The 13235-nt window shown below is 35.8% G+C and overlaps 1 protein-coding gene across 4 annotated transcripts in view; it reads right to left on the bottom strand.

The window, feature by feature from the left end:
* RalGPS (Ral GEF with PH domain and SH3 binding motif) overlaps positions 1 to 13235 on the bottom strand; it is a 33550-nt gene that overhangs the window by 5583 nt on the left and 14732 nt on the right. For 3 of the 4 annotated variants that reach the window (XM_022086950.2, XM_087352114.1, XM_022086951.2), the window contains 11 exons: positions 12381 to 12511; positions 11563 to 11822; positions 11093 to 11348; positions 10499 to 10662; positions 10257 to 10399; positions 9392 to 9617; positions 8145 to 8351; positions 6688 to 6777; positions 3852 to 4061; positions 2925 to 3113; positions 1321 to 1442 (listed from right to left, as the gene is read on the bottom strand). In XM_022086950.2, coding sequence (XP_021942642.1) covers positions 1321 to 1442; positions 2925 to 3113; positions 3852 to 4061; positions 6688 to 6777; positions 8145 to 8351; positions 9392 to 9617; positions 10257 to 10399; positions 10499 to 10662; positions 11093 to 11348; positions 11563 to 11822; positions 12381 to 12455 — 1942 coding nt within the window. In that variant the 5' untranslated portion in view covers positions 12456 to 12511. The remainder of the gene's footprint in view (positions 1 to 1320; positions 1443 to 2924; positions 3114 to 3851; positions 4062 to 6687; positions 6778 to 8144; positions 8352 to 9391; positions 9618 to 10256; positions 10400 to 10498; positions 10663 to 11092; positions 11349 to 11562; positions 11823 to 12380; positions 12512 to 13235) is intronic. The other variant, XM_022086952.2, reaches the window with a different exon arrangement.

The raw sequence follows: 13235 nt of genomic DNA, 5'->3' as shown, positions 1-13235 counted from the left end.
CTCTTGCATTTTTTGTATAGCTCCATTAACATCTTTGAAATTATAGCTACTTCTTACCTGGAAACCCTTTTCTATAATTTCTAAACATCTAATATTTTGATATTTTTCCATTTCTGCATAATGGCCCCAGACATCCACATGTTAAGCATTAACCCGTCGACGTGGTTTTACGTGTACACACGCGGGCATTTAAATTAAAGTTCTTGTGGTTTTACGTACAAACACGCGAGCCTCAAAGCCTAATTTAAAACGCCCATAAGTATGGAATAAATAACGCCAGCGCGATGAGGTTTGTTCTCGCCTGTTGTGGAAATAAAGCTCTATGTGTACACATGTGGCAACAGTGGTACATTCCATTGACCTGCAAGGGAGAGTCTAAAAATAAACGCCTGACCCGGTAGTTTACAATGGCTCTCCCTTCGACAAGTCGTCCTTTGACGGAGCTTGAAGAAATACAAGTTTTAAATGAAGTTTTAGAAGATGATAGTATAAGTGAATATAGTTCGGACGATGATAGTGTATTTGACATTGATTATACACAGTTTGTGACACCGGGAACTGTCGTGTTTAGCGATAGTGATTGTGATAATGGTAGTGGTGGTCGACAGGACGACATCGTACAGGCAGGTGTGGTTTCCAACAAGTTTTTGTGGGAAAATATAGACTCATTTCCTGCTTCACGAGAAGCATTTTGTAATGTATGTGGTCCCCAGTTCGACACTGCTGAACTAGATGTCGTGAGTTCATTCGAAAATATTTTCGATATAGTACTTGTGCAGCACATTGCTGATCAAACCAACAGATATGCTCAACAAGAAATATCAAAAAGTGCCAATCCTCTCACATTTCGCTCTAGGATTAGGAAGTGGCAAGATGTTACAGTGGACGAAATTTACGTTCTTTTGGCTCTATTTATGTTGATGGGCATTGTGCAAAAGCCTACACTTAGATCTTACTATTCAAAGAACCGGCTGTTGTACACTCCATTTTTTTCTGAAACTAAACTTCTAATCGACTTGCTTCCACTGCTCACACATCTCATCTTATAAGGTAAGATTATAAAACCATCTTTTAAGAGGATTTCAGTGAAAAATTCATAATTATATCTCATATAGTTCAAAAGTTATGAAGAAAAGAGTATTTAACAGCAAAATTTAAACGGGCATTTAAAAAATACTACCGCAGGAACAGCACGACAGCGGTATATGCGGGGTATTTAAACCACCACGTCGACGGGTTAATTATCATCATCATCATCATCATCATCATCTCTGTATTGCTTGTGCAAAAATGTGAAACAAACATGCTGTTGATATTTACCTCTGTTTGGATCAGTAAGTTGAAACAAATCTGGTTGAAATGGATTGTCACCCATAAAAACGGACCACCCACCTATAGGCACCGTTTTGCAAGGCTCTTGTTTAAAGTCTGACCTTTCACTCCTGAAAAATTATAAAGAGTTAGTAAGGGGTGAAAGATCTTTAGGTTGAAGTTACAAAGGAAAGAAAATCCATTATAAGTTTAATACTTCAATGCTACAATGCACCAGATCAACAGAACCACTTCTTCTTGATATCTATCCCTTTTCCTTGTTAAATGAGCAAATCTTTGTGGCTCACTTAATTATAAAAAATACTGTACCAACTTTTCCCTCTATTTTATAAATGTTTATAACAACATATTCTTTCCATTGCAATCATAAATAACTCCATGAGTTCATGGAGCAGAATTCTGCTGAAGAAGCTGACATCACTCAGCCAGTCACATCAACCCAACTCACACATACTAGGTTTGGTGAAGATTTCAAACTAAGAGGATTTTCATTATGCAAGTTTCTCTACTCCCTTATTACTTCTTCTCTTGGGCCAAAATATTCTCTTCAAAATTTTGTTTTCAGACCCCCTCAATATTACACTGGCAATTCTTACTTCAAACAGAAAGTATAAGTTTATTAATTTTCAAATGCAACTTTCTCCACTTCCACTGAGTTAAATAACATTTTCATTACATGAATACTGCTGAAGAAGCCTGCTGAAATTCACCAAGAAATTATTTATTTGTATTTTCATCCCTTTTACCCTTTCTTCATTTCTTCTATCCCTCCTGTATCATTACTTTCTTTGGGAGTACTTCTAAAAGCTAACTAATTGCACTTGTAGCAGAATTTGTAAAACACGACATTCTGTCACCTGTTGGAAACATACTCTCTCACGCACACATACATACATACTATTATTTAAATTGTAAATTGTGATTTTAATAATCCCACAAATCAAATGCTAAGTTCTCTCAAGAAACACAACACAACTTCAACAGATCTTATTGATTAAATCTGAATTCAGTAGTGACATATGAACGTACAGCCTAACCCAAATGTTTGGTCAACAACACATTGCAACAACCGTTAAGTGTGTGCCATCAAAATGTTTTCCAAGTTCCTATATTACTATTATCAAATTCACTAGCTCATGAAGATGAACACAGTATCCAACTGGTCATTTGGAATCCATCATCAAAGTCACAAATTCAGGCCACATCCATGCAATGGTTGTTGCTTCAATTTCAACACAACACATAATACAAAACTGCTCTCATTGGAAGATGACTACCCACCTATACCTAGACAGGAAACAGCATAATACATAAACACTTTAATTTTTAATGTAACAATGGTGCATCTTTCCTTTATTGCTGACAATAAGATTGTCATTCTATATAATTTTTTGGGATGACTTTCTGAATTCCGTAAGAAATAATAATAAAAAAACACACATGATTTATGTCATGCAATTGGAGACCACTTTCTCCAAGCTCAGAGAATAAAAATGTGGAAATTTAAGTGTGTTCCGAAAGTCAAAGACATATTGGAGAAGTGTCTGCATTAAAGTTAATACATCTCTTTGGTTTGTAACAAATGTACTTGCCCTTTGAAAGACTTTGGTGGATAATAAACAAGGTAGGTGGCCCACAGCTGTACCCAGTAACGCTGCCATGAGGTGACTGCTGGTTTCCTTCCCGCTTTGAGCATTGTTTTCCTACGAAGACAACCCTGCAGCACACATTGCATTCCAACAGCTTCACCAAAATCATCTGGATCTGGCAATAGTGAAGATCTGCGAAAGGAATTATTATCTCCTATGTAGAGTATGAAACAAATTTCTGTATGTGGATTCAAGAACATGTGTCAGAAATTTCAGAAGAAACAGCAGCAACTTAATACAGAATAAAAAGTACTGAAAATTCTTATATTATATAAACATAAATTAATTGTTCACATTATTGCTGTAAATTAATTTACTTGCCAGTAAAACTGAGTGTCAAAAATTAATTTCATTTTCTGTGCAACCTTGGGAAAGCTTCTATATAATCATACATGTGCTGAAGAGGCATGTGCCTATGACGTTATGTCAAAAACACAAGCACTTGAATAGTTTAAGAAGCTCAAAGAACACAGATGATGTGAATGATGATGAACAATGTGGGTGACCAAAATGTTCTGCCACTGACAATAAAGTTCAGAAAGAATTGCTTTTTAAGTGACAGAAAAATGGATGACAAATTATCAAAGTGACATCTGTGAATATGGTTCCAAATATTCTAACTGATGATAAAAAATTGAGGCATAAATAAATTTACTTAAAATTTCTTCATGTTCAAATGAACACTAATCTAATTAATGGTGACAAAACTTATGTAATTGCTATATGTTCCATAATTCAGTAAGGGAAGGTATTTACCAAAAAAAATCTCACAAAAACAGTGTTACCAGGAATTTCTTCCAAGCCATCACTTGTCTCAACAAGGAATTGCATAAGTGAAGGGAAATTAAAAGGTGACAAGAATTGATTTACCCATGTCTTGTGAGAAGCTTTTCTCCCTCTTCATCAACAGTACCCTCAACATGTTTATGTCTGCCATTGGGAGATTCTCGATTGTGATGTATCAGTTGCTGCTGCTGCTGTTCCTCTAGTACAGAATCATCCAGCAAATGTTTCTCTCCCCGCTGCAATACTGAAGTTGCCTCTCTGTATGTCACAACTTGAGGTGACTTGTTGAAAATGCTGTGACAAATATATTACTATATCTGTCTGTATAAATAAGCTGAAGATGAACTAACAGAACTGTTTATTATATTCTACCAAATGCAACAGTTGAATTTCACAATGGAAACAGGTAACAATACAATATTGATGAGCAGGGCCAACACGAGTCTGCAAGAACTTTACTTTAGTTTAAAACATATTACAATAACCAAACAGAATTTCATACCTATTATATTAAAAATCATTTCAACAAATTAAATTCAAGATATAAAGCAAAGAATAAAAGTGTTCCCTATCTTATTTAACTGAATGAACGATTAATCTCTGTATGTCTAGCACATCTGTTATGAAGTTTAAAAGAACCTGACATATCCAAAATGAATACTATGTGGCTATGGGCAACATCTTGTACACATGTTTCTTGTACCAACATACCATTATATAACAAAGCTGTAGAGATAAATCAAAGACGACTGGATTCCTGAGTAATCGGAGTCTCTTGACATAATGCTTCAAATCAGATTTTGGGAAATTTTCAGTCTCTAAATATACTGTAATATTTCTGGTGGGCAACTGCAGAATATCTCAAGTTTTCCCTTTATCTAACACAAACCCAAAGTACTAGTATGATTTTCACTTTCATTGAGATTAACTTGAGTATGCAAAGTTGGAACACTAATTCCTACAGTTCTTACTTTCAAACATAATTACTCATGCTCGCTCTTTTTTATAGTTGAACATTATACTGAATGGTATCTTCCACAAAAAATCACTGAATTCTGGGGAAAATTTCCTTGGTCTACAGTTTAACAGGACTGTAATAATCATACAGAACACAGAACTAAGACTCAGAAATGTATTGAATGGATGGACTTAGTTTTCACTTTTCAGAGAATCAAAGTTCATGTGATAAAATATATCATATAGAAGAAAAGTAACTGGTATTAACAACTTGCCTTACAAATTTTTCCAAAAGTTTTAGTTCAGTTTTATGATCCTCAAACATAAACAATGTAGATGAGTAATTTTTTTAAATACTTTTTAGCACACAGAAATCTTCTGTATATAAACAGATTCAAAATTATCCTCAGTTATTTCAGGCTCTGCTTAGATCTCTTGTGCTGCGTGGTAGACCAGAGGTGCTCACTCCACCAAATGTCAAGCTTGTACGTCAACAGAACTCTCTAAATCTGATTGTGTAATGTATACTTCTGATGTAGAAGAATCACTGTCTGACAAAATCAGAAATGTCTTCCACTACATCATCATAACTATGGAAAGCACTTTCAAATTTCATAATTAAAAAATAGCAACAACAATAACTTGAAAATAATAGGACAATACTACATAATGTGCATCACATCTGTGGCCACAACTACTTGCAAAAACTGGCCAATGAAGGTGTAACATATAGGCAGTGACAAATAAATCTAAAATAAATTCATGAGAGACTGTATTTGTCAGTAAACTACTGAATACTCATTCCATCTAGTAAAAATAAACTCAAATTATTGCTAGGAATTAAAGAAATTAGGATAATAACTGGTAGCCACGAACTGCTATGACTTAACTAATAATAATATGGTTCAAAAATATTTTCAACCCGAGTTAATTTGGGATAACAAAGAAAGTGGTCATACAGAAGGTATAGTACAAGTACAAACAAAAGTATAAAGACATTCCCACAAATAAATTGTGTTAAAACAATGGGTACTAAAAGTACTGCTTCAATCTGGACAAAAATTAACATAGTACAACAACTAAATTGACAATTATAGTCATCATGAATGAGAAAGTCAGTTATATTGACATGCAAGTTTCAAATACCATACATAATAAATGTATTGTTTACAGTCGCTCTGCAGGCAACATACGTCCAAATATTTTGAAAAAATAAATGTGTCTCTGTAAAGATGTTGGCAGGAGTAGAAGTGAAGATCCATGCATTTTTAACCTAGGCATTAGATAGAGGTGAGTGACAAGCTCCAAGCCCTGGCCACTTTACTTCCACGGTAAGGAACAAGGTACATATTCAATAGGATACTAAGTGGATCCCATAAACAGTATGGATATGGCGACAGAACAAAATTCCTGATCCTGCTGGAAATCAAACCCCACTTGTGCAACCTGCAACCTGTAACCTGTCACTTTACTGACTCAGCTATTCATATTCCTTCCAAGTGCAGTACCTATGTGAAACCCCAGAAAATCCTTATAGAGGTTCTATTATTTATATAAGAATCATAATACTGAGAAAAAAGATGCTTTCTCTTATTCCCCCCCTCACAAGTTTTATTTTTCTACCATACTAAAATCATCCTTTTATAATTATAATGAAGTTCATTCATATATGTCATCCTTACCTTACCACTATATTATTCTTACACAGCCTGAACTGAAATAGAACTTCATGTTCAACAACAAACAACTGCACCAAGAACACCAAAATCACAGGACTTCTGGTGATTTATAACAATAATTCAGAAATAGGACAGACAGCATATTAACAACAGCATGCCATAAATACACACCTACACAAGTATATAGCTGAATATGCCATGCAACAGCTGGCAAATGTCATGGATGTTCATGCTGCAATGAAAACAGAATGCAACATTTGTGGAAAACCAACTAAGGGACTCACCCAATGGGTACCCATCCAGGTTGATGGTAATACCCTTGCTGATGATGACCTTGTTTATGGAAGTTTCGAGGAAGACTTGTACTACGAAATCTGGGAAACAAATCACACATGTAACCACACCACACATGCCTGGCTGTTAGTGTGACACAGAACAGAAGCAAATAACCTCAGACTGCAACCACAAAAATTCTGCCACTAATTTTGTTAGCGCATCTTCCTACATTGTGAGTTACATGGTTTGGTTTGGTTTGGTTAGGTCAGGTCAGGTCAGGTCAGATTACATCAGGTAAGGTCAGGTGAGATGAGGTTAGTTTAGTTTTTGTTAGATGAAGTTAGGTTATGTTATATTAGGTGAAGTTGGGTTAGGTAAGTAAGTTAGGTTTTCTTAGGTTGATCAGATCAGGAGAGGTCAGACCAGGTCTGCTTAGGAGAACTTGAGTTAGGTTATGACAGAGATTAGGTTATGTTATGTTAGGTTTGGTTATACATAATGCATTCTGCTGTAAAATGTTATTTGTGCAATCCAGTGTGCATCATCACAGTTGGGAGAGTTGAATATAGGGGGAAGGATAATATTAAAGTTCATCTTAAATAAATATTATCAAGTATGGACTATATACATCCAGCTTTGAGAACATGTGAATAAGGTAATTAACCTTCGGGTTCCACAAGAGGAAGGGAATTTCTTGATCAACTGTGTGAATGTTAGGGTCTCAAGAAGGACTCTACATCATAGTGTTTGTTTGCTATTATAATTGTTCCAAAAGGGGCAGACTGGTAACAAGTTCTACTTGTGTGGAATTATTAAATCATAACTACACCTGGCTTAAATACTATTATTTAACATTTATTTAATGATGCTGTCAATAACTCAGATTATACAATGTCAAATGACAGGATGATTAATGAATTGGAAAGGATATCGAAAGAAGCAGTCGTGGCAAATTTAAAGTGTGACCTAACACTTGTCTGGAAGTGCTCTGGAAAACCACATAAGGCCTCAATGAGGATAGTTTGTCTCTGGGCAAAACTTTAAACCTGAAACTTCCTAAATATGAAGGAGAGACAACCACTCAACTGTGACATCTGATACATGGTTTAAAGTTTTAATAATACAAATATACACAATGTTAAACTTGAATGAATATGGCAAATCAAATATAGGAAGAAATGTGTTGGAAGAATGGTATCACCTAATCACAAGCAACACAGACCAAAATTAAACTTGACAGCATAATCAAACATTAAATGGTTGAGTTCACAGATATGCCAAATGACCATTGCAACTTTGCAATTATTAATTACCCAACTGTATGACAAAGTAATGTGAGTAAGGTAATGCTATTATAACAGAACAGAACTGAAGAAGCAAACAACAGAAAGCAGGATTAGTGTTTTAGTACAAGTACTACAAAGTGGTACAAACTATGTAACTTCAAAAACAGCAAGGCACTCACTTGGTTCCTAAGCTACGGCACTTTCTATGTGTTGGCACAAACTTAGCAGCTCCTGCTGCTGTTGCCTGGAGCCGAAGGGAACCTGAGGACAGACCCTTAGCAGGAGAGAGGTTCAATGAGGCTACTGATGTCATTGTTTCACTCACTGATTCTTTTGAGCTGGAAGAACTTGGACCAGGTGAAGGGGGTTCCAGCTTCAAAGATAGTCTGAAGGGCACATCAGAAAACAATCAGTGAGAGGCACTGCCAACTTTATTTCTGCTAAGTGCATATTACATTCCAAGACATCCAAAACCAATTCATGTATACATATACACACAATAAGTCAGTCTACTTTCCTCATTCTATACATACAAGGTGCTTAACTTGTATGTATATTTAATTTCTGTGTATGTGTGTGTTTTGTGTGGGATCCTTCAATAACTTCTGAAACACTTTTTATGTTCTAGTATTTTCTCCTAATCTCTTCAAGACTGTGAAATTTCTCTCTTGCATTACCCTTGTATAGTTTATACTGCTTGTTATTTTGCAAGTACCCTTACGCAGTACTATAGCATAATAATCATGGTTTTATTATGTTTTATTTAATATACAGTATAGGTAAGTCATTTAATTTGTGTGTAACAAATGTACTTATCTAGGTATAAATAAAAGACTTCATTAGACCAGGTTTACATATCCCCAATTAACCCAAAAGGTATTATACACATGCTATCTTTGCAAATTCTGAATGCTACTAGCTGAAATAAAAAAACATACATCATATATATATATATATATATATACACTATGCAAGTGTTAACATCAGTATCAGTGTCAGTGCCACAGGTTCATTCATCTGCCATATTGGTATTACCAAGAGTAGGAAATGAAAACATGATTTCAGGGTAGAGCCCAAAGACAGAACACCCACACGAAATTTCATACAAATCTGTCTGGAAGTTCTCAAGTTACATCATGTGGACAGACAAGAAGATATGGTCAGCCCTATATGCATTCACTTCATCCGAATGGTGCAAAGAACACATAATAATGGAGGTATAAAAGTTTCCAATAATATAATTTACACAACACTGCAACATAAACTGGAAATATATACTGGATTAATAACCTTAGTTATGATACTAGACCCACTACAAATGTCAACCCAGAAAAAATTAGTGCTTAGGAAGATCTCCAAAGAACAGAAAGATTCTGTTTTGTAAAATCCAAAATCCACAACTGCCCTGTTGCTTGGAAATACTTACTTGTACTGGTCATCTTCAACAAACTTCTGAAGTTCTTCAATATATCTCACATTACGCAGATAATTTTGTATGTGAGGCAAGTGAACAAGATGGGAGTAATCAGACTGCTGATAATCTGAGATCACCCGCAAAATGTTGTTCATTTTGAGCCGCCGCTGCTCTGACTCAAGCCCTCCTGAATGTGGGTGTGCCATGTCAATGTATGTGAGATCTGTCAGGAACAAACCTGTACATACAAGCCAAAGTCAAGGTACAACAAAGAATACGATGCAAGGATGACTATTCACAGTGAATTAAAAAGGACTGAAAAGGCAATGGTCTAGGTATATTTCATGGTACTCTCAGCATTTTCCTAAAATGACTGTGTAAAACCAGCAATTGCTGGTGCCCCACATAAAGTTTATCTGACAAGCAAGCATGACATGCACATAGAACAGTTCAAAACTATCCCATAGAGTAATAACAGAATTCTGTGGACTCAAATTCTTGGGTTGCATTACTCCTACACTATAGTGAAAATGTCCGATCACTAGATGACTTACATGGCAAACTTCCATTTATGCATGATAAGTGTCTCGTTCATAAATGGCATCAGGAGTAACACCAGCATAAGTCATAAAATGCACATAATAAATATGTTATAATTTTATAACCCTCCAAAAATTAAAACCTCTCGAATCATTTAAATCTGATAACAACACGAAGTTTCATCATGTATCATTGCACAGAGATTAAAATATATACATATATATGCATATACAAATAGGAGATCCAAAATGAATTATTTCTAACAATATAAAATATGTAAATCTGTGGGAGGGGGGTGTTTTTTACTACTACTACTACTACTACAAATGTTACATACCTAAATATGGGATACAAGGCAGCTTGAGACTCTCCATAAGATCACGGAGATTGTGCCAGTTATTTCTGTCAGAGAACACTTCAGCCAGTCTATCAAATGTTTGCTTTTCCTTCTTTGATAAACATGCCCATGTTTTACTCAACCTAAGTAACATAAACATGTAAGTGTTATGTTGACAGAACATAAACCTGTAACCTGTACTGCCAAAATAAATATGGAAATAGTCATATATCAACACTCACCTGTACACAGACACACTTTGTAATGCAGAAATTATTGCAAAAAGAGAATGCAAATTGTTTAAATCATAGAGCTTCTTTGCAATTCGAATGAAGTGGCCCAATGTTTCTGCTCGTTGCTTAGCTGATGGGCCATTTAAAATCTCTTGTACAGTCCAGAAACTAACCTGAAAACATTGATTTCATACTCAATCATACTGAACAAAGTCCAATCCAACAAGTACATGTAATTAAAAATTTCTATAAATTATGTACTGCTTACACCAACAAAGTCATGTTATATGTAGGCCCATAACTATTTGAGAATCTTGCAAGTTTTAACAACTCCAGTCTTATGAGGCTGCTGGAGCCTACAGAAAGTATAGATCAATTCACTCCAATGCGGTACTAACATTTATGTTAATGAATCAATAGTAAACCCTTAAGTTACAGCAAAGTGTGCACTGTATTTCTGCCTTACATTTCTAATGTACCTTCAAACATTGAACTGCAGTGGTAATTATCTCTGTTGCCATGTTCCTTTCTCTTTCTAAGGTCCAAATATTCTCCTCTGCACCTTTTCATCAATCTATATTCTTAATTTAGAGAGCTACTTACATGATTAAACCTGCGTGTGAATGCAACAACATTGGGAGCAACAGTCAGCTTATGCTTTTTGTTCCAGCCACAGCTCACCAGCTCTTCAGGTGTGATTCCTCTGAACGCTGGCATATCAAGCAATGTCAACTGACTTGCAAAATCCTCTGGAGCTACTCTCAGAGGATCAAAAACAACTGAATCATAACTCTTGATTGAAGTGTTACTTGGGAGGCTTTGTGACTTGGCATGAGGTGCTGCACAGTGTGGAAGAGAGCTGAAATAACAGTAGACAGTTTCACTATCAAATGGCGGTTCACAGGAATGCAACTTCCACATATAACAAGAGTCACCTCAAGATGATAACACAGTTTACTGAAATTTAGTTTCTAAGGTTAACATTTAATTTCTTGTTCTGTATTATGAAATAATTTTGATTGAAAGTAAAAATATTTATTCCTGGCACAAGTGCAGGAAGAATAACCTCTTACCCATAATTATCATAGCATGGTGGGTTTACAACTTGTTTCCTGACAGGATGATGTGAAATTCTCTTGCTTATGTCCCCAGTTGACAGTGCTGTAGGGTCCTTTGGTCTAATGTAAGACTTATGATGTCTGCTGTCTGTTCCTGTAGTTTCTTTCTTCTTTAGGAGGGGAAAGTCATTTCCATTGAATGCAGGGACCAAAGTTTCAACATCACTAAGAGGTGATTTGTCCAGGCACCTTCCACCATCACTGTCTTCATGATTCTTTATCAATGAATGCAATTAATTAATGAACAGTATCATTAAAACAATGAGAACTGTCTCATATTATGATTCATGATCATTTTCTTCAACTTGACCTGTGTGGCAGGCCACCCCATCACATTCATTTTGTAGACTACACCCCTTATTTCATCTTATGCAGGCTTTATTAAAAGAATAATAATTAATGTTGTTCTGGACAAGATTTAGACTGAAGTTAAAAACCATATCATTAGAAAGCTATATACCACTAATGAAATTACACAAATTTGTATAGTCCATTCCAGTACATGCTGCATTCACCATCTGAGGCTGACATGAGTGTTTCACACAATGAGAGAGAACAAAAATGTATTAATAACCCTGGAAAATAAACCAACAATATGTCAAAGTAGTTTGTAAGGTTATCTTCTGTACCTGCAACATGGACTTTATAGTAATGGGCCAAAAATATGGGCCTTTTGCTTGTGGTCCAACACCTCATACAGGAGGCTAATTTGATCATCATGGGCCAAATGAATTCAGTTCACACCCTCACATCTATAGTGAACTGGAACTCACCTCAACAATACGCAGCGTAGACAAACTGTCACAAGATACATCACGAGGCATCTCAGAGTACCGCATCTTGGCCATGGGCTCTGCCAGCACATCACAGTCGCAGCTTCCTCCTTTCTCTCACATCATCTTTCCTACAGACAAGTTGAGAAAAAAATAAACAGTTTTCAGTCTAAGTTTAACTATTTGTAACAGTTTCAGGCTGAGAGGTGAAGAACAGTAATAGATCTATCTCAACTGTTACTCTTATCACGATAATGTGAGAAAGATAAATGTATCTCTATAAACAACGTTCCAATAATTGTTTATCGATATTCAGATGAAATCTACATGACAGAGAACCAAGAAATATGGAAATTCCACTTATTTAAATATATGGAAATAAAATAAAGTCTTTCATATTCACATCAATATAAAATATAAGTCTTACAACCTGGGGAGCATCATCATCTCCAACCACAGGTCATTCTGTACCAACATGGCTGATTTCCTTAGAAGAATGCACACACATTCAATCACCACTCTCCCACTCTGCCAATCAGATGTCATATTCCACTTGCCATGTACTGTCGTCCATATAACAGACATCAAAAATGCCCAACCAACATGTATTCACCCCGAAGATGGCAACTGTAATGCTTGCCGAAACGTTGGATAACTTCCAACATTTGACGCGGCTCATCCCCGAAAGTCAAGCGTTCCCCCAACTTCGGACACCGCAAAGTTTCAGTTCAGCTCTGTACATACTAGCAACTCAGCTTCACAGTTCTAATTCTTGGCAATGCAGACAGATGGACAGCCCTAGTAGGTATGTTGGTTCTGGAGTCCTAACTCAATTTCTATTTTCAGAATGTTCTG

This window comes from Zootermopsis nevadensis, unplaced genomic scaffold, assembly GCF_977971745.1.
Source record: "Zootermopsis nevadensis isolate Lab colony 2312 unplaced genomic scaffold, Znev_1.0 Znev_ptg000020l, whole genome shotgun sequence".
Taxonomy (NCBI): domain Eukaryota; kingdom Metazoa; phylum Arthropoda; class Insecta; order Blattodea; family Termopsidae; genus Zootermopsis; species Zootermopsis nevadensis.
This window is presented reverse-complemented; position numbering and strand designations above follow the sequence as displayed.